Below are 27,343 nucleotides of genomic sequence, written 5' to 3' on the forward strand. Positions count from 1 at the left end.
GCATATATCACCAGCCAAGATAGAGCTAATAAAAGAACCACTTGGGCGAGAGGCTGCAACGCAAGCCATTTCAGTACCGACCGACGACGTTGTACATCTCCCATCATCCCATGCAGAGTGAAAGTCCAGACTAGCTTGTCCTTGGGATACTGAACCAACCTTTGGGAGTCGGACCTTTGAAATTAATTCCACATCACTATCTTACAATGTCTCTCGAATGATGTCAAGCTTCCAACTCACATTAATAGGATCAATAAAATGAGCAACTTTACCATGTTCTAATCTACAAAAAGTACCATTTGGGTTTAAATTGTTAAATAAGGGCATTCTTGTCCATATACTACACATTGTGTGAAAGGGATAAGTGTCTCTTGGAAAGTTTGTAAATGCTATCTGAGCATTTTTAGTAGAGGTCTCTTGGAAAGTTGCAAATGTTATCTCCGCATTTTTAATAGGTGAATTCAAGGGGATGTCATAGCATTTGACCAGAACTTCAAGTGTGGTATAATTATAAATAATTGCCACTTAAAAAAACAAGTAAGAAAAGATTATAAGCCTTTTTTAGAAGAAATTGGAGCAACGATTAATGAACTTAGTAATGTATAATTCTTTTTTCCTATGATTTTAATATAAAAAACATAACAATCTCTGCATAATCCAATAATTAATATCCACATACAGTCATTGAAGGTTTAATCAAAGAATCAAACAATCACACGGGACTGATCGTGGGCTGGGCCTAGGTTTCTTAAAACTCATAAGCAATTGTAAAGCAAAGTCTATAACCTGCAAGCTAATAAATTCCCACGCATTTAATTAGAAAATTTAGCAACTTTTTTCTTAATCAATTAAAAAAATGCTATATATGAAAAAAGAAAACACAAGCCCAGCTCAGAAAGAAAGAGTATTTATTCACTGAATATATATACAATAACAATATTGCACATATGAATCATTTACGTGTAAAAGCCTGAAAGAACGAGCCCCAACCTTCTCATAGCCTCTTTAAACCAACCGTATGCATGTGTATGTCAAGAACAAAGTTCAGCACATAGAGTACTGATCTGCGAGTCAGATGGGTTCAAAAGTTGATAAGTTTGGCTTTTCCCGTTGCTTTGGCATGTCAAATTTAGCCGTCCTCCGTTTTGTCTTGACTGCAAATGGGTTTGGCTCAAGTTAGTTCCATGCAGCCAGCAAAAATCAAAAGACATGAACTGAAATCAACTCAAACAAGAATTGTCAAAATTGTTTAGGTCAGATACATAACCCGGTCTACCATTTTATGGTGACAATATGATCTATTCCAGAAATCATCAGACAAAATCATCAAAGCAATCAAGTCTATTACATGGGCGATCAGATCATCTTTTGGGCACTCAAAACAATGAAGAAAATATCCCAAAAAGAACCATAAATTTAGAATTGTCCAACTGGGCAAACTTGAACTAGAAGACCTTGTTATGGGTCCACTACCTAGTGGGACCTGCTGAGCAGGACATGAAGGATTGAAGGGAGGTGACCATTTCCACCAGTCCCCATGTAATCTTTCTTATCCTTTGCTTGCTGGAAGGATACACTAATTGGGTACTAAGGTGAAGAAGATGAATCTGAGCACAAGATGGATGGACAGAAATGAATTTACCAACTTAGCAAGGTTTCAGAATTAGTAATTGTAAGAACATGAGGAGAAAAATTGAGTGAAGCATTTGTTACCATGCAGTACATTTGCCCGGACTTGCAGCTCCATTTTGAAGTAGGGACGCATGTCAAATAATGGCACCAGGAACAGTGATCATTAACATTCATCCCTCGTAAAAGCATAACCAAGCCAACAGTGAAACTGTCAAAAAGTACGGTTGCATTGTATCAAGGAACTGACCATTAAAATAAATATTCTTGTCCTTTAAAATCCTATGCTATTTATACGTAATTTCTAATCTAGTTGTGCACTTATATGGTGATCCTATATCTCTTTTATGCCATAGAAAGGATTGTCAATTAAAGAAGCTTTCAAGATTCTATCATTTTCTCTGGAGGGCTGATGAATCCTATTTGCCTAAGCCATTATTAACAAAATATAGTATGAAAAAGGAAGAGATTTTTTTTCTTGGCTAAAAAGCAAAAATAAAAAAGTTCAAAAATGATAAAAATATCTCTTTAATATTTTGGTTACATCTTAAAAAAGTAAAATGCAAAGGCTGTTTATATGTCTCATAAAATTGGCCTTAATTTATCTACCTTTTCATTCATCTATCCTCAAAGAAAATGTGAAAGCAAGAACTACAAATTGGGGAGTTGTATCAATATCATCCATCTTCTGATGTAATTTTTTAATTAGAATTTTATCCATGCTTCTAAGACAAAATGTTTATGGAAATTATTAAACATAGAATTAAAAAATTCCGGACAGTTGTATCACTTGTTTTAAGGGGCAAACTTGTCAATTAATACAAATATTATACCTTGCAGAACTTAAGCAAGCTAGTTGTTGAAACAAACTTTAGTCTTGTAAGTAAAGATGTAAAAGTTGAAACTGGAGAGGAAAAACATAATATGTATGAATTAAAATAAATTTGATAATGTTAAACATCTACATTTTAGGGAAGAAATTATAGTTTGCCCCAAAACAAAGATTTCAAATAACTCCCACAAGATTGGGTAATGTAAATTTTCAAAGAAATCATGATGGCACTAAAATGGCATTCAGATGCACTATAACACAAACACATATGACTAAATTTAGAATAACTAAAATAAGCTTCAGAAACTCACCCAACAAATAGAAGGATCAGAGAAAGGATCCACAGTACATACTGATATATCTTATGCTTAGGTTTTATTGAAGGTGCAGAATATTGAGGATTACTTCTTTGGCTAGCCCATCCAAATTGAGGTCGAATCAGGAACACAAATCCAAGAAGAAAACCTGAAGAAAATCCTCCAATATGGGCAAAGCTGTCCACATGTGGGAGGATTCCTACTGCCAAATTGGCTATGATAATGAAGATGAGGGTTAATAATGCCGCAAACTGCACATATGAATTTGAAACTGTTAGATGTTCTAGTGTTACAAAGTAATCGGAGATAACTAAAATTTCTGCAAGTCCTAGTTCCGCTTACACAATTATATAAATACCTTATTTACATATATTGTCCAATTTGTGATGAGTTCTGAAAGCATGCTTCCTAGTAATCCAAAAAGTGCACCAGAAGCACCAACAGAGATGCTGGATTGGATAAACAAAGCTGACAACAAACTCCCACCAAACCCAGAAATCAAATAGAGTAAGCCAATTCGCACTGAAAAGGTATGGTGCAAGAAGAGGGTAAGAATTCAAGCTATACAAAATTGCATGTTTTTGTTTTTTTCTTTTTTTTTTTTTTTTTGATCAGTTACAAGTTTGCATGTTCATAGACGAGATAATGCAATTTCATAATTTGAGTTGAGCAAAAGAGTGAAAAGCTCAAAAACCTTAAATGGCAAAGAAGCATCATGCTAATGCACCATTGATGGTGAAACTAACCATACAAATATACAATAGGGAACATATTAAACTCTAGAAATCAACATGTGACAAATCAAGATTCTAAATCTGATTAAGCTCCCATGGAATTATTATGCAAATATGGAAGCATTCAAAAGCAAGTATTTTGAATGGCAACTATACTTGGCATGAGTGCAAATAAATAAAAGAAATACAAATATGTGATTTATAGTAACAAAGCAAGAAGAGGTTCTGGATGGATTGCTGGTGTAGGAACAACTTGTTAAAGGATGATTTCCCGGAACTCTTTGCAATTGCAGTTGATAAGGAGGCAAAAGTCGTTGATTCTGTGCAGTTTCAAAATGGGGATCATGTCTGGAGCCCACAATTTAAAAGAGCTTTGAATGATCAGGAGATTGAACCTTTTGGAAGGCCACTCCAGAAGCTGTACAACATGCAAATTGATTTTAACACAGAGGACAGAAGGGTGTGGTCAGCAGATAGCAAGGGCCTTTTCACAGTAAAATCCTTTTATAAAAAGTTGGCTCAAGAGGACGAGCAGGATTTCCCTTGCTATGTAATCTGGAGCAAGTATATCCCTTCAAAGGTGGCATTCTTTGTTTGGTCTACCTATCTGAACAAGATTCTTACAAAAGACAACCTGATTAGGAGGAGAATGGTGATTGACTCGCCTGAATGTGTGTTGTGTGACAGAGTAGAAGAATCAGGTGACCACCTGTTGCTGCATTGCAGTTTCACCTACAACATTTGGGTGAAAATCTTCAGAATATTTGCCATCAAAAGTTGCTGCCCAGCATCAGTGGAAGCCTTTGTAAAAGGTTAGTGGACCCAAGGTTTGAGTAAGAAAGGGAAATTTCTATGGCAATTGGTCCCAGGAGCAGTTTTCTGGTCAATATGGCAGGAAAGAAACTCAAGGCTTTTTCGAAGCAAAGGCTTCCAAGAGGAGGAAGTGTGGCAGAAAATACTTGGGAAGCCGTTATCCCGGTCATCTGCACAGCTAGCCATAGACAGTGCTTTCCTTAGTTCTCTTCTTTGGTATGAAAACCTTTTTGTAAACACAAATGGGATAGTGGTCTAATGTATTTTGTATTCTCCCATTTTACAGCCTCTGGTTGTACATGGGTCCTTTTTTTCTTTCTATTCTAATGAATTGATACTTTAAATATAACATAAATCTATTCTAATGAAAAAGCAAGAAGAGATGCAGAGGTAAGAAAGAGAAAGAGAAAAAAGAGAAGAGAATGAATGGAGAGAATTATTTATATAACACTGCTAAAAAGACAACCATGCACCCTTCAGTTACATATAAATGAATAAATATAACATGAATCTACACTTTACTTCAAGAAAGAAAACTTTTCAACACCCCCCACTCAAGCTGAGTACAGATAATAATAATAATAATAATAATAATAATAATAATGTCCAGCTTGCTTACATAATGATCAAGTTTGGACTTGAGAACACCCTTAGTGAACATATCGACTAGCTGTCCTTCTGAAGCAATAAATGGAAGACAAACTACTCCAGAGATTACTCTTTCTTGAATGAAATGCCCATCAACCTCAATATGTTAGCTCTGTCATGTAGAATGGGAGTAGTTGCTTCATTATCACAACACTTTTCATACCCCTTAGCTCATGTTTTCAGTGAATCTCTTCACCATAATTTCTAATTCTTTTTTCCATTTTAATAAAACCTTTTGGTCATTACCAAAAAAAAAAAAAAACAATTTGCTACATCCATCTATGTACATGTAAGCAGATTATGCCCACTCAAATAATTTGTTCCATCAATTTTTAGGATACTAATGTATGCATTTGAGTTCTTCCTAAACACATATTAAACAGCCCCAAACTCTAGATTTTGTTTTGAATCACTTCCATTGGGATCCATTGACTCCAAATAAATTTCAAGAATCTCCTTCAATTATTAAGAGGCCTGTTGTATAGATAACCTACAGTCAAAATCTTCATGGATGGACAGTGTGAAACTAACTTTAGCACAAAAATAAAAAGGGGAAAATAGAGGGTAGTTGGGCTCTCTTGCTAGACACCCCAAAAGCTCCTAAACAAGTATCAATATCTAAATAAATGTTAGAATCAATTGAAATATGCTTAAGCACCACCCTCAATCAGGCTAACATGCTTCAACAAACACATATTTTCTAATTTCTATCTTTGGTTTTTCTTGATGTTTGGGAAAATATCTATTAATATTTTCTAGGCACCAAAACAGACCAATTTTATCTCCAAAAATACTCTAAAACCAGATAAATTGATCTTAATGAATCAATTTCCTTTATTCCCATAAACATCACTGGTGCTAGTTGGGTATGGATTTCATGAACAGAGAAGAAAAAAAAAAGAACTACTCTGATATCAACTTGTCTTGAATGCAAATAAATAAAATAAATATGAAACTATGATTTGTAGTAACAAAGCAACATGAAGAGATGCAGAGATAATAGAGAAAAAAAAGACAAGAGAAAGAATGGAAGTTAAGAAATTATCTTGGGGATCGTATGCAGTCCCCCTTTTTGTTTATATAACACTGCTGAAAAGAAAATCATGTCCCTGGCTGTTACATATAAAAGAATGAAGGGTCAAAAAACTTAAACCTCCCCTGATTTTTCACCTAAATACTGAAACATCCCCTCACTTTTTAAATTGGACTTATATCTCCCCTTCAGATTTATAAACCGTTACTTCTAACAGAGAGAAAATGACTAATATACCCCAAGTTAAATTTGGATTAAATTAATTTGTAATTAGTTTAGAGAAAAAACATCATCTTCAACCTTGGAACAACGAAAATTTGACCGCTGAAGGAGCTGCATCTATCCACTAATCAGCCCATCATCCTGCATGTAAATTAATTAAAAATAAGGGTAAATTGCTAAAACCTCCCCTGAAGTTTCTGGTTGTTGCTGAAACCTCCCCTGAAGTTTGGTAATTGCAAACACCTCCCCTGAACTTTCTGATATAGTTGCAAGCAGACCCCTTCTGGTAGAATCTTCTAAAAAGAGGCATAAAATGTTCAAAGTACCCATTCAGTTACTTTTGAGAAAATATTTATTTTGCAATTTTTCTCTCCATATGAATCACCACCTCAAACCCTTTCCATCTCTTTTCTGGAATTGATTTATTTTCCAGATTTTACCTTCATATCAATCACTCGAAGGTAAAGTTGCAACTTTAAATTCTCTTTTTCTGTTGTTCATAAAGTTTGTATTTTTTTTCCATAGAAACCAGTTTCAATAGTAGCTTTGTGGCTATTTTGGACATTTTCATGGCTCTTGTTAGAGGATTCCACATAGGGCGTCTATTTGCAACTGTATCAGAAAGTTCAGGGGAGGTTTCAGCAACAGTCAGAAACTTCAGGAGAGGTTTCAGCAATTTACCCAAAAATTTGAAATCAGAAATCTAACTGCAAAAAGGTTTGTTTGACGTTCACATTTGTTTGTGTATATTTACAAAAAAAAATGCTACCAAAAATGGATTTTTTTTATGAGCAAGGCCCTTTGTTCAATGTTGCCTGTTCTCTGTAGGGGGAGGTTTCTGTCCATGCAAGACAACCAAACCAACTAACCAAAGAGAGGTAATAAAGAGCAAATCGGAATTTTCAAAAAATTAAAACCACAAATGATGTCATGTGCTAACAGACATGTACAGAGAGTTAACAAATGGAAGATTTTTGTCCACTGATGTCATCTAAGAGGGGAGGCCTAAGTCCAATTTGAAAAGTGAGGGGATGTTTCAGTATTTAGGTGAAATATCAGGGGAGGTTTAAGTCTTTAACCCAAGAATAAATATAGAAGACAAATCTACCCTCTACCTCAAGAATATGAACTTCTCAGTAACCACGATATGATGAACCACTAAGATGAGGGTATCCAGTGCAAAACCTTTTCAACATAAACCTTCTATAAACATTAAACTATGTAATTCACAGAACTAGAAAATTTTTAAGAGTTGATATATTATAGTATTAATAATATAATGAAAAGGAAAACTTTAGATACATACCGAATCCAAATTCCTGCTCAAGCCGAATTCCAATAAACAAAAGGCTCAACATATTGGCAAGAATATGAAAAACCCCAGCATGTAGCCAAATGCAAGTAATAAGGCGCCATGCCTGGTGTTCATGGACCACTTTACTCACGTCTAGAGCCCCCATCTTCTGTAGCCTGAAGGAATCAACATACAACAACTGTTTAGATGCAACCCCCTTCTTTAGTATATGCTTTAATTATATTAGGAGAATGTTTTTAATAAAAAGAATCCAGTTGTTCATAGTTCACAATTTAGGTCTTATGTCAAATGGCAAGTAATTTAACATAGAAACTCCTTCAGAAACAAAATTAGCATAAATTTTTAGTATTTATTACTTAGAGTTACAGATGTCAAATACAGTCACCCGGTCACTACTTGTGAATTTGATTCTACTAGAATTGGTTCCTATGAATTCAGATTTCAAAATAAAGCAGTGAGACTTCAAATATCTAATAAATGGAATATGAGAACCAAGAAACTAATAAAAGTATTGTTTGGTGGCATCTAAAGAACAACTAGGATTTAGGGTAGTAGGCCTGAAAAAAAAAACTTAGGAGTAGGACCAAAGATTCTAGAGTTAAGTCAAAAGGTTTAGGGTTAAAGGTTTTTAGCCATGAACTCAATATCTAATTTAAGAAGACCAGCATCATGGATCATGATAGCAGTCCAGGTAATCAATAATCAGCATATAAACAAGAATCAAGAGATTGGACTGGATCAAGGAAATACAGACATGTTATAAGGGAAATCTGAAAGATGAATAAAGAGATCCATATTTTTTACAGGTGCACATCAAGAACAGCCAGCTGGTTGGCTGGTCCCCAAAGGAGGGATTATGAGAATGGAATACAAAAGAGGACTAGCTACTGCTTGTCAATCATCGCTGTGCTTGGCACACAAATATTGTATGTCATTCCTTCTAAATAACTTAATAAAATATTTGATTGTTACTGATAAAAAAATAAGAATCAAGATTAGTAATTAATGAAATGAAATTAAAACAGTGCAGAAATTTCAAGAGGAAGTTAAAAGAGACAAATTATAAGAATAACAAGACTCTTATGGAAGAAGAATCAGATAAATACATTTTTATTGAACCAAAGCTCTTGGAGTCATCACAACCTAGTTTTTTTTTTTTTTTTGAGAACCGTACCCAAGTTGTATGGAACCTATAGCAAACAAAAGAAGCGCCTGAGCCAAAATATTTATTTGAAACTTTTTAATCCACTTTTGTCATTTTATTTTGCTAAAGAGTCCTATTGACTTTGAAAGCCAATAAATACATAGAAAGATTTCAAACTAACTATTTAGTCCAAAATTCACAACCCTCATTAATAGATTTATTTCCTGAACTTGGACTCTGAATGAATCTCCACACCATAACTACAAATGGAAAGACTTCAAAATAACTAAAACTCTTAACGATAGTTTTGCATGGACACAGACATGGGAGTCAGAATTTGATGCATGTTTTAGGAGTATGACTTGGCAAAGTGATAAAACCATAGACAATGAAATTGAAATTTGCTGTTAAAAAATTCTTATCTTGTGTCTATCATCATATTCCCATACACAATCACGATCTAAAAGTTTGTCCTTATTACCTACAAATAAGAAAAGATTGAATTCATTATGTATATTAGGTGTTCATTTATGCCAAATAAGCAAGGAAAAAGACAAAATCCATATGCATGTATGTCCTTTCTAAAATCCGTGAAGTGCTAGAATCAAACATGTATCCCATATAGAGACTTTGCCTCTTTAAAAGAGTCCATGTAACATACTTAGCTTCTAAAAGTACCCTTTTACCCATTAAATATTTTGCCTGAATTTCAAAAACAAATAAAAATAAATTCCTAAAATCAACTCTTACTCGTATAAATCTCATGACAATTAGGAGGAATCTAAATATTGAAGTCATACCTTACTGTTTCAAAAAACATAGATAACCTAAAAATGATAATTGTTAATTCCCATCACAAAACCATATATATACACAGCTAGCAATGACTCTCAAATCCCAATTGAGCTGCATGATTGTATGCTCACTGAGTAGACCACATATAACAAAATCAAAGGTATTTGGACATAATATTGGCTACTAAAACTTCAGGTAGGTATCTGGAGGAAGACTCAGATGTGATCATTGACTGCTTTAAAATGGGTTATTATGGAGAATGGAGACAGTTCATTAGAAAGGTAAGAGCCTAGACCTTAAGAAGGAACATCTCATTCAGATGGATTCCAAGGTTCATTCATGCTTTGGCCAACAGTATTAAGAAGTAATTGGTGTGTTCTCTGTAAAGTGGCCCAAGACTTGTTTATCCCCTAACTGGTGTGCTCTCTGTAAAGTGGATGGTGAAACTGGTTTTCATCTATTGGTAAATTGCCAGTTTGCTAAGTCCATTTGGGTGTGGGGATTATCCCTCTTTGGGGGTAGTTGGAATCCTCCAACAAAATTGCAAAGCCTTTTTCCCCTTCCTTCTTCAGGTGCCGATTGAAAAGGGGAAGAACCATGTGGAGATGTTGAGGGCTGTGGTATGTTGGGCTTTGTGGGAGGAAAGAAATTCCAGGATCTTCTCTGAAGAAGAGAGGGACAGTGAAGAATTGAAAGAATTGACCCATATAAGGGCTGTACACTGGCTGAAATCTTCAAAGCTGTTTACAGACTTCACAGTGGATGATTTATTGAGGAAGAGGAGTGAGATTGCTAACTGCACCCAGCCCAAAACAATAATGAGTGTGTCTTGGACACCCCCCCCCACTGGCCGGTTTTTGAAAACTTAACTTTGATGGGAGTAGTTGGGGGAATCCAGGACAATCGGGGATTGGAGGTGTATTTAGGGATGAGAATGGGATGGTTTCAGCTCTATTTTCAGGCCCAATTGGAGTGGGTGATTCTCTCAGGGCTGAGATTTTTGCAGTTCTGGAAGGAGTCCAAAGAGCTAAGGAGATGAATATTAGAAAACTCATCATTGAAGGGGACTCGGAGGAGGTGGTAGGGTGGCTGAACAAAGAAAATAGCAGTTTATGGATGTACAGTAATGAGAGGAGGAAATTTAGATGCCTTGTTCAAGAGATGGAAATTAAGATCTGCTGGGTGAAAAGGTCAGCTAACTCCTTTGCTGATGGGTTAGCAAAGCAAGGAGTCAAGAGGGAGTTAATGTTTTGGGCACAAGTGTAATTTTTTCCATTTTTGTTCTTGGGAGCTCAAGCTCCAGCTGGAAGATAAGAAAGTTTATCTTCATCCTTGTAATATTTTTGTGATTAATTAATGAAGTGTGGTTATTGATAAAAAAATAGTATTAAGAAGTAAAATAAACAACAAAGGTTTATTAATTTAATTAAGAAAAAATGAGCAGAGAAGAGAAGAGTTGAGAGAGAGAAATAGGGTTTTTGAGGAGAAGAGAATCAAGCAGTCTCCAACCCCCCCCCCTTCTAATTGTGTTTTATTAGTTCTAATCATAAAATAATGTACAATTACAAGATTGCCCTTAATAGGGTGGCTGTACTAATAATCACTTAAGAGACAATCAACTAACTTAGGCCCATAAACATCTATACTATATAAAGGGAATACTTGCATTGGGTTCCATACAAGTCATAAAAGTTAAATTCAAATACCATATGTCATGTATGGTTAATACTTGCTTGCACATATGTGTAGCACATGCTCTTACACTAGTAAAGAGAGATAAGAATAAAGCCTACAACCCAATAGCTCAAAACTCCCCCTCGAGCTGAGCATAGATGTCAATCATGCCCAGCTTGCTTACATACTATTGTAGTTTAGGCTTTGGAAATCCCTTGGTCAAAACATCTTCAAATTGCTCCTCAAATTCAATAAAGGTAGGCAAACTTCCCTAAAAGTAATTCTCCCTCTAATGAAGTGTCCATCCACCTAAGTGTATTGTTCTATCATGCTAGATAGGATTATGAACTATATACATAGCTGTTTGATTGTCACAATACAACATCATAGGTTTGTCATGCTCTATGCCCAACTCTCCCAATAGAGATCTCAGAACACAACTCAGAAACTACATGAGCCATGGCTCTATACTCAGCCTCAGCTGAAGATCTAACCTCCACTGCCTGCTTCTTACTTCTCCAAGAGACTAGATTTCCATCTACTAAAGTACAACAACCAAATGCGATCTTCTATCATCAACGCAACCTGCCTAATCAGAATCTATATATGCCTATATCCTCCGATGCCCATGATTAGCAAACAAGATCCCTTTGCCAAGTATACCCTTCAAGTAGCACAAAACCCTCCCAATAGCCACTAAGTGGGTGCCTCTGGAAGCATGCATAAACTGGCTAGTAACACTCACAGCATAGAAAATGTCCGGCCAAGCCATATAGAGATATAGTAGCTTTCCCACAAGCCTCCAAAATAACCCCCCCCCCAATCAGGTAATAGATCACCTTCTAAAGCAAACAATTTGTGATTCAATAAGAGTAGATGCAGGCTTGGCCCCAAGTTTCCTAGTCTCATGTAGCAAGTCAAGCACACACTTCCTCTGAGAGATAAAGGTACCATCTTTATCTCTTGCTATTTCAATGCCTAAGAAATACTATAGCTTACCAAGCTCTTAAATCTCTCAAGGACACACTTCCTCTCTCAAGGGGCTTTCATTCATAATAAACAGATCCAAGATGGGGTCCTAATAGCTAATGAGTTAATAGACTCAAGGAGAACCAGTGACAGAAGGGTCTTATTTGAAAAATTGATCTTGAGATAGCCTAGGATCACGTGAATTAGGCTTTTTTATCAATAACAAAAACTTTATTAATGATGTGAAGATTTGTGAAACTTTAGATACAAAAGGGGGAGATAAAATGTCTTAGCTCCCCTTCAACAAATACAATGAAAGAAAATTAAAAGTTAGTCCAAAAGATAGACTCCCTATTCACCCCTTGCTTGGCCAGCCCATCTGCAAATGAGTTAGCAGTCCTCTTCACCCAGCTGTATTGTATCTCATTGTCCCTACACAGCCATAAGATGTTTTTCTTTTCATTGTTATAGCTCCACAAACCATATTCCTCTTTCTTCAACCAACTAATCACCACCTTCGAATCACCTTCCAGGACCAAACGTCTGATATTTAGTTCCCTTGCTCTTTGGATTCCTTCCAGAGCTGCAAGGAAGGATCACGCGAATTAGGCTTTCCTAGATTATATGTTTGCCAGGATGCACTTTGGACAGAAATGGAGAAATTCGATGAAGGTTTATGTTACTACAACCAAGTTCTCAATTCTCTTAAATGGGTCAGCCAAAGTAAAATTTAAAAGCTCCAAGGGTTTGAGGCAAGGTGACCCCCTCTCACCACTCTTATTTTTGATGGTGATGAAAGGTTTAAGCAGGATGACTGCTAAGGTGGTAGAAGGAGGCTTCCTGGAGAGCTTTGCTATCAACAATTTAGGTGTGAGTTTTGCCCTCCTCCAATTTACTGGTGATACACTCCTTTTCTGCAATGCTAAAGCTGAACAAGTGTTACATCTAAGGCACTTGTTAGTATGGTCTGAGGTGGTTTCAGGGCTGAAAGTAAATCTTGCTAAAAGTGAAAAGGTGGCAATAGGGGAAGTGGAAAATTTGCATGAGTTGGCAAACTTGCTTGGTTGTAAACTAGGTACTCTACCCTCTAAGTATTGTGGTCTACTACTGAGGACCAAATGCACCTCAAAAAAAAACATATGGACCCTAGTGGTGGAGAAGGTGAAGAACAAATTGGCTTCATGGAAAATAAGATACCTTTCAAAAGGGGGCAAGTTGACCTTGATAAAATGTGTTCTAGCCAATATTCCAGTGTACTTAATGTCCCTCATCCCTATACCAGTATAAATAGCTACAAAGATTGAGAAAGCTATGAGAGATTTCTTATGGATTTGTTGGAAGGACTCTCGAAAATATCGTTTGGTGAATTGGAGCAGCTTTGTAAACCCTTCAAAGAGGGAGTTTGGGCATAAGGAAGCTAAAACTCTTTAACATGGCACTCTTGGGCAGGTGTTTTGGAGATTCCAAATGATTTGTGGAGGATCATTATTGTACAGAAATATGGCCTTCACAACAATGGTTGGGTTGCAGCTAATTCTGGTCGCTCTTAATGGTGTGGTGTTTGGAAAAGAATTTATAAAGCTTACCTACACTTTGTTAAAGGGATCAATCAGAAGGCTGGGGTGGGCGATAGACTGAAGTTTTGGAAAGACTATTGGTGCACAAATTTGCCTCTCATGGAAGTTTTTCCAGATCTATTTTCACTAGCTTCAGATGAAGAGGTTTCAGTGGCAGCCTTCTATGCTACCCAAGGTGATTTAGTGCCTTAGGTTCCTTCATTTAGAAGGAATTTTAATGATAGGGAGTTCAGAGTTGTAACAGTTTTCCTGGTAAAGCCACATGGAGTGGGATTGCTCCATTGAAAATCAAGTTTTTCTCCTGATTGGCTGCAGAAGAGAGATGCCTCACGAAAGCTTTATTGGTTAGGAAAGGTCTGAATTTTCCTAACTACCTATGTGAGCTATGCAACCAAGAGACAGAGACTTCCAAACATTTGTTTATGCATTGCAAGTTTTCTGCTAAAATCTGGTCTCATTTTCTCAAAGCCACTTCTCTCCAAGCTTGTTTCCCTGCCTCAGTTAAGACCCTTTTAGAAAGTTGGAAAGTTGGAGGTATGATAAAAAGGGCAAATTCTTTGGTCAGCTATTCCCATGGCTGTTATTTGGGCAATTAGGAATGAAAGGAATAGGAGGATATTTGATTAAAAACAAAACCAAGAAGAAGTGCTGATTAATCAAATCATTGGTAACCTAGACAATGGAATAGGAGGATCAAAACCCATCATCTCATCATAACCTGTTGTGCAAAAGGCTCCAAAGATAAAGGGGGAACAACTTGTCTATGCGTATACCTTCTATAAACCTGCATACATTGGAGTTGTTCTAATTTTCTTGTCTTCCTCTTTTCATACTTTCACTTCATCCTTTTCTAATGTTTCTATTCCTTAAAGCTGTAGTTGAAAGCGATGTAAATACACTTTTACACCATGGAGTTCTGCACCGATTGGTTTAAAAAAGTGTAAATGGGAACCGATTATTTTCGATGTAAAGTTTTACATTGTTTTTATTATTAGAGGTAAGTTCCCCTCAATTATCGATGTAAAACTCAATCTGCGTGGAGTTTTACATCAATTTTGGGTGGTTATTTACACTTCGCCCAAACGGATAAAAACCAGATCAAAGTGTAAAATAACACCAATCCTATATTTACACTGCAAACAAATGTAGTTTAAAGTATTAAAGAGGCCTTGAATCACAACAAGTGGAAGGAAACTATGGCTGACAAGATGAGAGCACTTGTAAAAAACTATACCTAGGAAATGGTTGATCTTTCACATGGAAAGAAGGTTGTTGGCTGTAAGTGGATACATATTTTGAAACAGAAGACTAATGAATGTATAGACAAGAATAAATCATAGCTAGTGGATAAGAGAATTATGCAAACATATAAATGACTACTAGGAGACTTTGCACCTATTGTCAAGATGAACTTCATTAGGGTAAGCATCTCATTAGTTGTTAACAAGTCATGACTAATTCATCAATTTGATTTAAAGAATACTTTTCAGCATGGTAATCCTAAGGAAGAAATTTACATGATCACTTGACCTGGATTTTTATTAGTCAAGAATGAAAGGTCTGCAAATTGAAAAAAGTAATTGATGGGCTTAAGTAGTATCTAAGAGCTTGGTTTGAGAGTTTCAGTCACACAATGAAGAAGCTAGGATTTATCCAGAGTTAGGCTGATCACACCTTATTTGTGTAGAAGACTGAGTTGTATGTTACTGTTCTTATTATATATGCTAATGTCATAATAGTTACTAGTGATAGCAATTAGTACATTCAAATATTAAATAAGTTTCCTTCAAAGGAGTTGAAATTAAGGGTTTAGGCCTTTGGAAGGTTTGAGCTGTAAGAAGGGAGATTTGGAGATAAACGAGCCTTCTATTTGCATAAAATCCGATCTTCCCAATCAACCACTCTCTTTCTAAGGGGTTCTCCCTTGCCCAAGCATGGTTTTCAAGGCGCCAAGGCAAGGCTCTAGGTGATGGATTTTTTTAAGTGAAAAATACATATCCTGGGTAGTTCCCTAGGTTCCATAGCCATCTTTCCTTAATGAAAATTATAAACTTCATATTCATGTCTAGAAAATCAACATATTTATGAGAAGAAAAAGAAGAAAGAAAAGAAAATTCAAAAAATATGAGGACTGAACCCCTATTTTTGTTATAGGAAAAGAAGAAAAGAAAAGGTGGAAGAAGAAGAAGAAGGAGAAGAAGAAGAAGAAGATGAGGAGGAAGAAATGTGTTGATTAGACACATCATCATCCAAAGGGCTTGATGATGTAATTCAGAGAGCAGTGGGCAAGCTGATTTCTTGGATTTCCACTTCTGGGGAGTTCAGAGATCTAAGCTTGTCCGATTTGTATCAGTCTTGCTCCTGGTGGAGGTTGTAACCCCAGCTGTTTTTCAGACTGCCTTCTTGGGTCTGAATTTCAGTCTGCAATTGAGTTTTTTATTTGAATAAAATTACATTACCTTCTACAAAAAAAGAAAAAAGAAAAAAAATAGTGTTGATTAGACAAAACTTTTAAGTTTTTCCCTTACTTATTGGTTCAAATTCTGAAATCTTTGAGGGGTTCAATACAGCAGTTAGTAATGTTTGTGTTGATTAAACCCTAACAAATAAGAAAATAATAAAAATAAATTAGTTTATAAACACAAAAAAATGAATATGTTTGTTTAATAATGTCTATTTTATAATTATAATCTCAAAAAAGTAACAATATAAAAGTATTTTATAAGACAATATACAAAACTGCTAGGCGACTGGGCGAGGCGAGCCTCCAAGGGCGCCTTGTTGCCTAGGCGTCACCTTGACAACCATGTGCCTAAGAATGATTCCTTACAAAATCCCCAAAGAGACTTGTTCAATTAGTTGGCCAAAACAATGAACATACCTAATAATCAAACTTCCACAAGTGTTGAAGATTTCTTTTTTTTTTTTTTTTTGATAAGCCAAGTGTAGAAGTTTCCTACGATGCTCACTTCATAACCTTTGTTCTTCAATCAAGCCAAGTTGTAGGTGGCACAACTCCTTTCGTTATCTTTAGTTTGATTCCCCTTTGTTCCAAATTGCTTCCAGAGCTCTGGAACTTGGTGCCCATTTGGGAAGGCTTTCCCACAGCAGTTTCCAACGTTCCAAGGTAAGCCCCACACAGAAAGTCAGGGAGTTGTGTTGGGTGAAAACCCCAAAAATCCGAAAAATACCATTGTTCAGCTGAGAAATCAACTTTCCAATGAAACTGGTTCTGGTAGCTTCTTCAAAGCCACTCAGTCAACGTAGCTTAATCAATGCAAAAGCCCTCCCGAACGAGCTCTCAAACTAGGGTTTCTTCTTAAGAACCTTAAGATCCAATATGATTTTCACAATTAAGGTTCATTTTTTCTCAATCGATCTTATCAATTAAGTATCGTACCCAAGGGCAAAGAGAACCCCCCCCCCCATTATATACTCAACACATCTCCCAAACAGGCTTACAGAAGATGAGAAGAATTAGAATTTTCCCAAACCTATCTCCTATACAAATGAGACTAAGCTTAAACTCATTAGAAGAATAGAACAAGTGCACTTCGGCCCATAGGGTTCCTAGATTGAACCAACTATGATTTTGGTCCAAAATCAAATGACTCTGAATCCTACTAGGAGCAGAAGTCATAGTGCTATGCAGGAGCTCAATCTACCACACGGTTGTCTAGACTGCTATACAATTGTGAGGATAGCTGCATAGTTGTGTTCTGAATCTAACTTAATTACAGTTTGATCTGGACTTTAAAAAATGTCAGGTCAAGCCACCTGAAGAGCCCAAAGTATTCAATAGGTATCAAAATCCAATTAAATACTTGCTACATAATCCTTCTGTTCTGCCCCAAATACTTAGCACTAACAATGATAGGGAAAAAACTTATTCCTGTAAGAATCCAGTGTCAGTCCTCTACCAAGATGGAACCAGAAAAACACTTTTACAGACCAGAAAATTAATATAAGTTTTGCAAAACTAGATCATCAAACCATTTTGAAATCAGGAATTTCATCTTAGAAAACACACCAAAGTATTCTTTCAACAAGTAGATGTGTTGAGCCGGTCCGGTTTGTTTTTTATTTAGTAAGGAAGCTGTTGGGCTTTAGGCCCATTAGTTTATGTTTTTCTAAGTTGTGACTGTTCAGCTATATTAGTAGCCGCCCTACTAAGGGCATCCTTGTAATATCTCATCCTTTAAGTTAAGTATAAATATAATGAGAGGTAGGCGGCTAGGGTTAATTTTACAATCCTGGTTGACTTCCTACTCTTTTCTTCTTCTCCTTTCTTCTCTACTACTGAAATCTTCATCTTCCCCCTCTTTCCTTTGACAAGAAACTTGACTAAATCTACAATTAGTGATTTCTACTTGGTATCAGAGTAAGCCGAAGGTTCCTTGAAGTTGTTCTCTCATGCAGCCCTAAATCGGCCGACTGCATGGTGATTTAAGAGGCTGATTGAAGCTCTCAGGTAAGCCCAATTTTTGGAGTTTTTTTTGTGGATCTGTGTGCCCTGTAGCTGGTCTAGGGTTTCTTATCAAAATCAAGAAAAACTGGAGAAAGGGGAAGAATCTTGTTTCTGTTGGACTCTTCAATTTTGACCTAGGAAGTGGCGCCCTAATTTTTTGGGTGGAGTTTTTTGTAAGGGGCGATTCAAGTCCTGCCTGATTTGGAGGCTTCTAGAGAGAGCGGCTGCCTCTTCTCTCTCTTCTCCCATCCCACAGAAAATGAATCTTTTGTGGGAAGAAAGTCTAGGACACCAGAAAGGTGTTGTTGGTTCCAAAAAGTGTTTTGTTTGATTTTGTTACAAATTTCAGTTATTTTCTTTACATTTTTTGAGAAGCATGGAGGGCCACGGAGTTGAAAATAAGCCTGGGAGTGAAATGGAACTAGTAAAAGGAGGTGTTGGAGACCCTTTTGGGGCTGGGACCATTACTACAGTTAGGTTGGATGGTGCAAATTACTTAGAATGGTCACAATCTACAAAGATGGCCATTGGTGCTCGTGGGAAATTAGGGTATATCACTGGTGAAGAGGTGAAACCCGAAACTAGCAACTCCCGGTGGGTACAGGAGAATTATATGGTGATGACTTGGTTGTATAATTCCATGTTGCCCCATATAAGTAAAAATTTGTTATGGGCAAATACAGCTAAGGAAATATGGGATGAGGTTGCAGAAACCTATTCACAGAGGGAGAATGTTGCTAGGGCTTATCAGTTGAGAAATCAGATTATTTCTACAAAGCAGGGAGATAGATCTGTTGCAGCCTATTTTTCAGCCCTTAAAACCCTGTGGCAGGAGATTGACCATTAGAGACATTTGCTTGGGAAACCACTAAGGATGCAGCTACCTATCAGAAACATCTAGAGAAGTATAGGGTGTTTGAATTTCTTGTTAGCCTTAATCCTGAGTATGATATTGCACGACAGCACCTTCTTTCCAGGGACAGTGTTACTCTCTCCCAAGCATATGCCTTTGTGTCAGGAGAGGAGTGCAAGAGAGATGTGATGATGAAAAACCTTATTCCTGATCAGTCAGCCATGGTAAGTGTTGTGAAACCTAAACAAAGTGGAGATCGAGGTGGCAGTGAAATCGAGAAGGAAGATAAAAGAGATTTGATCTGTGACTATTGTAAGAAGCCTAAACACACAAGAGATACTTGCTAGAAGCTTCACTTGAAAAATAAGAAGGGAAATGCACACATGGCAGTTACTGGTGACATTCGGCCCCTCCTACTACAGCTGCTCTGGAGTCTGTTGCAACTGTTGCAGTAAGGGCCGAACTTGAGAGGTATGGGTTACTTCTGAACCAGCGGGATACAGCCAGTTCCAATTCAGCCGCAAGCGAACAACAAGGTACAAGTGGCATTGGTGGAGTCCACTCTACTTCCTTTGTCCACACAGGTAGTTCACACGTCACTGAAAATTATGTTTCTACTTCAGGTAAGGAGGGACCTCATTGGATTATAGATTCCGGAGCCTCATAACACATGACCCAGAGCTCCACTATTTTTACAACTTACCAGCTCAGTTCTGGCAGAGATAGGGTCTCCACAGCTGATGGATCCCATGTTCCTATTGCTGGGAAGGGATCTGTCAATATTAGTGATTCTATTTCTCTACCCTCTGTCCTTCATGTTCCGAAATTGAGCACTAATTTGTTATCTGCTAGTAGTTTGACTAAGAACCTGAATTCCTCAGTAATTTTTTCTCCTGGTCATTGTATTTTGTAGGATCTGGATTCAAAGAGGACGATTGGGAGTGGTCGTGAAGTGAATGGAATCTACCTCCTAGATGTACTTCCTCCTCATCAGAGTCATCATGTCAGCAAGGATAGTGAGTCGGGGTCTATGAGTCAAATTATGCTTTGGCATAATCGTTTGGGCCATTTACCTTTTTCTTCTTTGAGTTTTTTGTTTCCAAAACTTTTTGAGTCTGTTAGTTTGTCAAGTCTGGAGTGTTAAGGTTGTCAACTTGGAAAGCATTGTAGACATTCATTTAAACCTAATAATAAAAGATGTTCTTCTTTTGATATTATTCATTCGGATGTGTGGGGCCCTTACCATGTTCCTTCTATGAAAGGCTATCGCTATTTTCTCTTATTTGTGGATGATTTCTCACGATACTCTTGGATTTACCTTATGAGATCCCGCGATGAAGTACCATCCTTGGTGAGGCAATTTCATCAGATGGTACTAACACAGTTTGGAACAATAACAAAGGTGTTCAGATCCAACAATACCAAGGAATATTTTGAAAGACACCTTGCCTCATATCTGTTAGAACATGGTGTTGTCCATCAGAGCAGTTGTCCCTACAGTCCACAGCAGAATGGTGTTGCAGAAAGGAAGAACAGACACATTGTTGAGATTGCAAGAAGCATGATGATCACATCTACAGTTCCAGTTCGGTTTTGGGGTGATGCAGTTCTCACAACAGTATATCTGATTAACAAGATGCCCTCTCGTATACTTGGATTTAGCACCCCATTCAGTCTCCTTTTTCCTCAGGGGGAGATGTTTCATATTCCTCTCAGGGTGTTTGAGTGTATCTGCTTTGCACATATCCTTGGTCCTCACCGCTCAGAGCTTGATCCCAAGGCAAAGAAGTGTGTCTTCTTTGGATATGCAGAGAATCAGAAAGGGCATTACTGCTATGATCCAGCCTCTGGGAGCCAGTATGTTACCATGGATGTCACCTTTTTTGAATCCACGTACTTCTTCTCAAAGAATCCTTCTCAGGGGGTGTTTTGGGGAAGTGAGTCAACAGTCTATTCCTCTCCCAGTTCCAGTCCCTATGTCTACTCTTGTGCTTGACCACCACCCTGTGTCACCTACCTTGCCACCTCCTTTGCATTCTGCTTCTCAACATTACTTACGACAGAGACTTCACAAGGAGGTTGATTCCACTACAGCAGAACTCACATCACTTCCTGTCGATTCCTTGGAGACACCATTGATCCTACTAACACTGTTACAGATAACATTGATCTCCCTATTGCTCTCAGAAAAGAGAAGAGAAAGTGTATTGCTCATTGTATTTCACAATACTTATCCTACAATGGACTTTCTCCTTCCTACCGTGCTTTTCTTTCCTCTCTTGATTCAGTGTCTATACCCAAGGGTGTTAGTAAGGCTCTCTTCAAACCTGAGTGGAAGACATCTATGTAGGAAGAGATGGCAGCTTTGATTAAGAATCAGACATGAAACATTGTGGATCTACCAAAAGGCAATGAGACTGTTGGATGCAGCTGAGTTTACACAGTAAAATATAAGGCAGATGGAAGTATAGAAAGGTACAAGGCAAGACTTATTGCAAAAGGGTACATACAGACATATGGCATTGATTACTTAGAGACCTTTGCACCAGTTGCAAAGATGACCTCTGTTCGGATATTTCTTTCTCTTGTTGCCTCATACTCTTGGCCCTTGTTTCAACTTGATGTAAAGAATGCTTTCCTAAATGGGGATCTGCAAGAAGAAGTGTATATGGATCTTCTTGCTGGCTTTTACAATGATACTGAAAAGGAAAAAGTATGCAGGCTTAAGAAGTCACTTTATGGCTTGAAAAAATCTCCCAGAGCATGGTTTAACAGATTCAGAAAGGCCTTTATTGCTTTTGGCTACACTCAAACTCAATCTGATCACACCTTGTTTGTGAAGCGAAGGGGATCTTTGGTGTCAGTCCTAATTGTTTATGTGGATGATATTGTTGTCACCGGGAATGATCTGAGTGAGATTGATGGTCTGAAAAGGAACCTACATAAAGAATTTGAAATTAAGGATCTTGGAGAACTGAGATACTTCTTAGGCATTGAAGTTGGAAGATCAAAACATGGAACTTTTATTTCTCAAAGGAAGTATGTCTTGGATCTTCTTCAAAAGACAGGGAAGCTTGGAACAAAGGCAATCAGCACCCCTATTAATCAGAACCATAAAATCAATGCATTAGAAGGTAAACCAATAAAGGACATAAGGAGATATCAGAGACTTGTGGGTCTGTTGCTATACTTGTGTATGACAAAACCAAACATTTCCTACGCAGTAAGTGTAGTAAGTCAATACATGCATGCTCACGAGTCCAGCATTGGGAGGCAGTTGATAGGATTCTTGCTTATCTGAAGGGACACCCAGGCAGAGGCATATTGTTTACTGATCATGGACAGTTGAAACTAGAGGCTTATACAAATGCAGATTGGGCAAGATGCCTTGGTGACAGAAGATCAACTTCAGAAGTATGCACCCTTGTTGGAGGTAACCTTGTCTCATGTAAGAGTAAGAAACAAACAGTGGCGGCAAGATCAAGTGCTGAAGCCGAATACAAGGCCATGGCACATGAAGTTTCTGAACTTCTCTGGATCCGTTCCTTGTTAGAAGAAATTGGTGTACAGGCAGAAGAACCTATGATGCTATACTGTGATAACCAAGCAGCAATTCACATTGCCCATAGCCCAGTCCAGCATGACCGAACTAAGCACATTGAAGTGGATAGACATTTTATCAAATAAATGGTAACTTCTGGAAAAGTTTATCTTCCATACGTTGCTTCTGATCTGCAGCTCGCTGATGTTCTCACAAAAGGTGTTGCAAAGAACAAGCTGGAGCATGACCTACGCAAGTTGGGAATGTGTGACATTTACTCCCAACTTAAGGGGGAGTATTGAGTTGGTCCGGTTTGTTTTTTATTTTGTTAGGAAGTTGTTGGGCTTTAGGCCCATTAGTTTATGTTTTTCTAAGTTGTGACCTATATTAGTAGCCGCCCTACTAAGAGCATCCTTGTAATATATCATCCTTTAAGTTAAGTATAAATATAATGAGAGGTAGGCGGGTAGGATTAATTTTACAATCCTGGTTGACTTCCTACTCTTTTCTTCTTCTCCTTCCTTCTCTACTACTGAAATCTTCATCTTCCCCCTCTTTCCTTTCACAATAAACTCGACTAAATCTGCAATTAGTGATTTCTACTAGACGGGCAGATCATATCACTGCCACTTGCTTCCAATTTTTGACAATATCAACCATAGTGAAAGGTGTTAAGTCATCCATTGTCTTAATCCAATGTGTCAACTGCTAGTTAAGCACTTAAGCTTAATCTGAAAGTGTGTTTACTTACAGAGAATTATTTGTTTTTTCCCTAACAAGGAACCTTATGCCAATTCTCACAACGAAGAATGAATAAATTTCAACCACTGCACAAAAATCCTCCAGCCAGTTATCCACAGAGAGTCACATTATATGTTATAAAATGATCAAGAGTAATCTTTCTATGAACCTACAGCTGTTCCATAAGAAACAGGTTGACACTTCTGGAGAAATATTCCATGAAATATAAACAAAGCAAAATAATTCAGTTTATAGAAGTTGTTCTAAAGTGAATGATCTTGGAGAAAATTAAGAAATATAAATTTTGCATTCTTATAAGCGCTTTCAATGGAAATTGCAGTCACATCGCTATCTACAACACCACAATAGAGAAACAAAAACAAAGGAGAAATAAGAACTCACGTGGATGAAGAAGGACCCAAAAGTGGATTCTCCTTGAAGGGCTGAAAAGAGAATCTTCCCAGGAACGGAGCTAAACAAGAGACAGAGTTCTTGGGGCAATTGTTAATGCCCATGGTGATCACAAACACAACAACATTTACAACAACAAACGAAGGTATCAACCAAGGGAACCATTTCCGAAAAGGCCGAAACTCTCTGTTAGAATACGGAAGCACTGAGGATGTCATCGGCCTATCGCATCGTCTGGGTTGCACCTTACTTTCAATGTCCGAGGGAGCATCCCTCCCCATCACCCCCAACGGACGAGGATAAAAAGAGAATCAAACAAAGGCAAATGCGTTTGCAACCAACAGACAATTTAAAATGTGAGTTGGAAGCTTCTTTGCGCAACGAAGAAACAGAATTTGATGGGCAGAAGAAAACAAAGATTCTGAGGGTGGATTCAAGGTTTCGGTTGTGTAGCTGTAAAAGAGTTTCTAGACTTGGATGAATGTGGAAGCAAGGAAGATCAGTCATGGGGACAGGGCTGAAGCTGCTGTCTCGTTGTTGTTTGTTCTCCTCTCTCTTTTCTTTCTTCGTCCCAAAGTGAATGGTTACATTTCGACTGCTTCTTTGCCCTGTTCCCAATTATCAACATATCCTCTCTCTCTCTCTCTCTCTCTTCTCTCTCTGATCCATCCTCCACGGTTTTTGCTTACAAAAGGGAGAATTGATTGGGTTGCGGGGAGTCTGGATCTGCTGGTAACAACCAACGCTGGGCAAATCACAGTTTTAAACCACCTGTCTCAACAACACAGTGTTTTCAAGTAGAAGTGCATGTTTGATTGTTTGTATTCGTGGAACAATCAAGACTGATGGTACAAAATTGTGACATGGGTAGCGTTGTTTTGTTACCAGAAGCTCCGCACTCGATTGCGGGCGTGACGGAAATGAAGAGACGTCCCAAAGATGAGAAAGTATTTCCATCATTGAATGGGGTCCCATTGCAAAGATCTGCAATGATATCCATTTGTCCGTTTGATTACCAAAAAATTCCAAACCCACGAATCGGTGATTCGAATCAGATTCATTTAAACCCAAAAAAATTGAGAGAGAAAGGGAACTGGATACTTAATGAATTTCTCCGTTTTTTTTTGTAAAATGAATTTCTCCGTTTGATTACCAAAAAAATCGATTTAACCAAAAAAAATTGATTTCATTGGGCTCGAATTCATGGGCGCACCAAATTTTCAGTTTTTTTAAGTGCTTATATTTTTTGGGTAAATTATAAAGACCCCCTTTACTATGAGGTCAATGACAAAGTTCCCCTGTACTTTTTGTTGCCATAAAAATTCCTTTAACTTTAGTCGTTAAACAAAGACCCCTTTGGCGGTTAAGTTAGATGACAAAAAATATTAAATTATTAAAATATCCTACTAAACCTTTTTTATCTTCTTTTTCTTGCCCTTTTTCTCTTAAAACCTATTTAACATAGGAAATGGATATTTGGTCCTAAGAGTGGTTTTGTTTGTTTTGATTTTTGGTTATCTTCCCTTTTATGATCAAAACATCATGGTCATGTATAGGAAGATTCCGATGCCCTTGCTGGTTCACTCGAAGCTTATTTAGCTCATTTCTTTTCTTTTCGACACAAACACCCTGACCAAAATAACAATTCCAGAAATCGTGGAGAATCACTAATTTAATAAGGGATTCAAGCATATTAGATTCTACATGGAGAATGACGAGTTCCACAACCTTTGTTTTTATGCCATTTCACCCAACTTAAATGGAGAAGACAATGAACAGTATAAAAAGGGGTAGTTTGGATGTTTAAAAACTTTTGAACAGTTGGATGAAAAAAAAATTGAAATTAACTAACAAAAATTTAATAGAAGGGGGCTTTTATCTAATGGCTAAAGTTCAAGGGGTCTTTGTCGCAAAAAAAAGTACGAGGGGACTTTGTCATTGACCCCATAGTACAAGGGGGGTCTTTGTAATTTACCTTATTTCTTTCAAAACTATCCCTAATTAAATTTTAAAATACCATTTATAAAATTATCCCTAATTGAATTTTATAAAAATACTTTTATGGGAGCACTTTTATAAAAGTAATTTAATGAAAACATTTTTACAAAAGCACTTTTATAAAAGTAAAGTGCTTTCAAAGGGTATATTTTGAAATTTTGAAAGAAAATGAAAGACAAAATAGTCACAAATGCTTGTTTAAGTGCTTATTAGAGAAAAAGACCACCAAAGACCCAATATAAAATAAGTGCTTATTTAAAAAAAAAAACAAACAAACACTTGGAAAAACCTGAGTGCCAAATGCGAATAAGTGCTTATTCGAATAAGCACTTATTTTTAACTCAAGCACTCCCAAGCATGGCCTCAATCTAATTATAACACAAATCTAATTTAGATCACCCTTAATTAGATCAAATACAAATTTGAATCCAAACAAATGGATATTGTTTATGGCCATAGTAACAATTGATGACAGCTAATGTGGTAGGGTATCTAGATACGGGTGCAACTTGGGTTAGTCTAAATTAGTAATCTACTATTGGGAAAATTCCTAATCATTACCCTATACTTTGGGGGTTGTATCAAGTCAAAGTCTCCAAACTTCAAAACGTGTCTCTACATACCTAAACTTTCAAAAAGTGTCTAATAGGTCTCCATTGTTAGTAGTCTTTTAATTATTCATATCATGTGATGACATGAGTGACTTGACACTTTTGAAAATATCAAAACCACCCTATGCCATCACCATTATAGTCATTCAATTAGGTTGTTCTTCACATCCTCCACCACCCAAGTGGCTTCATCCTCCAAACCTAATCGAAGAGAATTCCACCCGCTAAAAATATTTTATCCTAAACATTACATGTTGTAAATATAATAAATAGAAGGCATAATGGAATTTATCATAACGCTTTCCATACCAAAACGTAGAAGTGTTGCAGAATTGTGAAGATGATACTAAGAATTGCGGAGAAAAGGGGGTTGAGTAGTACCATCTAGTCACCCTCTTTAAAACTGCATTTGCCCCCTACGATGCAATAAGATGAATGCAAATCAGCCGCTAAGATAAAACAACCTATAGATTACTGGTAGACATGCATTTGCTTACCAGACCTCCATGGACCACTCAAAGACGATGTTCAAATATAGACGATTGACAAACTTTACTTTACTAATTAAATTTGTAACTGAAGAGCGAAGCCAAAGCAGCATAAAGCATTTTCGAAAAAAAAAAGCAGCATAAAGCAAATTCAATACTAAAAAGCTAATTAAAAAAATAATTAAAACTATCATAAAATCAGTACCTTGTCCCAAGAAGCCTCAGGATTCAACAATTTCTCGAACTTGAATGGAGATATATGACCATTCTGCTATTGTTGTTATTAGTGATTGAATTTTGATTTCCCTTCTTTCATGACGATGGTGAAGAAATTATATTCTCCAAAATTGTATATATCTCTCTCCCCCCAATCAAGGGCTGACTCGTCGGTGTGTTAGAGTAGGCTCTTCATATTAAAAGTAAAATAAAATATATGATATTCAAAAGGCATGAATAACTTTGACCAATCAAACCATCCGTTGCATTTTGAGGAATACCACTTGTTTGGTCACCTCTTTTTGATACCAGCT

At 37.1% G+C, this 27,343-nt stretch overlaps 1 protein-coding gene across 2 annotated transcripts; it reads right to left on the bottom strand.

Annotated features, from left to right (window-relative positions):
• Positions 1 to 787: 787 nt before the first annotated feature.
• On the bottom strand, positions 788 to 24,710 carry LOC148868695 (RHOMBOID-like protein 1). 2 transcript variants are annotated; one of them, XM_088973644.1, is made up of 6 exons: positions 23,708 to 24,710; positions 7,535 to 7,698; positions 3,137 to 3,300; positions 2,773 to 3,029; positions 1,714 to 1,840; positions 788 to 1,154 (listed from the first exon to the last, which is right to left on the bottom strand). In XM_088973644.1, exons 1-6 carry the CDS (start codon positions 23,995 to 23,997, stop codon positions 1,032 to 1,034), a joined length of 1,125 nt encoding a protein of 374 aa, XP_088829770.1. In that variant the 5' UTR covers positions 23,998 to 24,710; the 3' UTR covers positions 788 to 1,031. The 2 variants fall into 2 exon arrangements, with proteins under 2 accessions (XP_088829770.1, XP_088829771.1); XM_088973645.1 differs by having other exon boundaries at positions 3,137 to 3,246; positions 23,708 to 24,689.
• Between the last annotated feature and the right edge of the window lie 2,633 nt (positions 24,711 to 27,343).

This window comes from Nelumbo lutea, chromosome 2 (genome assembly GCF_056320005.1).
Source record: "Nelumbo lutea isolate HS-2025 chromosome 2, American lotus-T2T, whole genome shotgun sequence".
Classification (NCBI taxonomy): Eukaryota; Viridiplantae; Streptophyta; class Magnoliopsida; order Proteales; family Nelumbonaceae; genus Nelumbo; species Nelumbo lutea.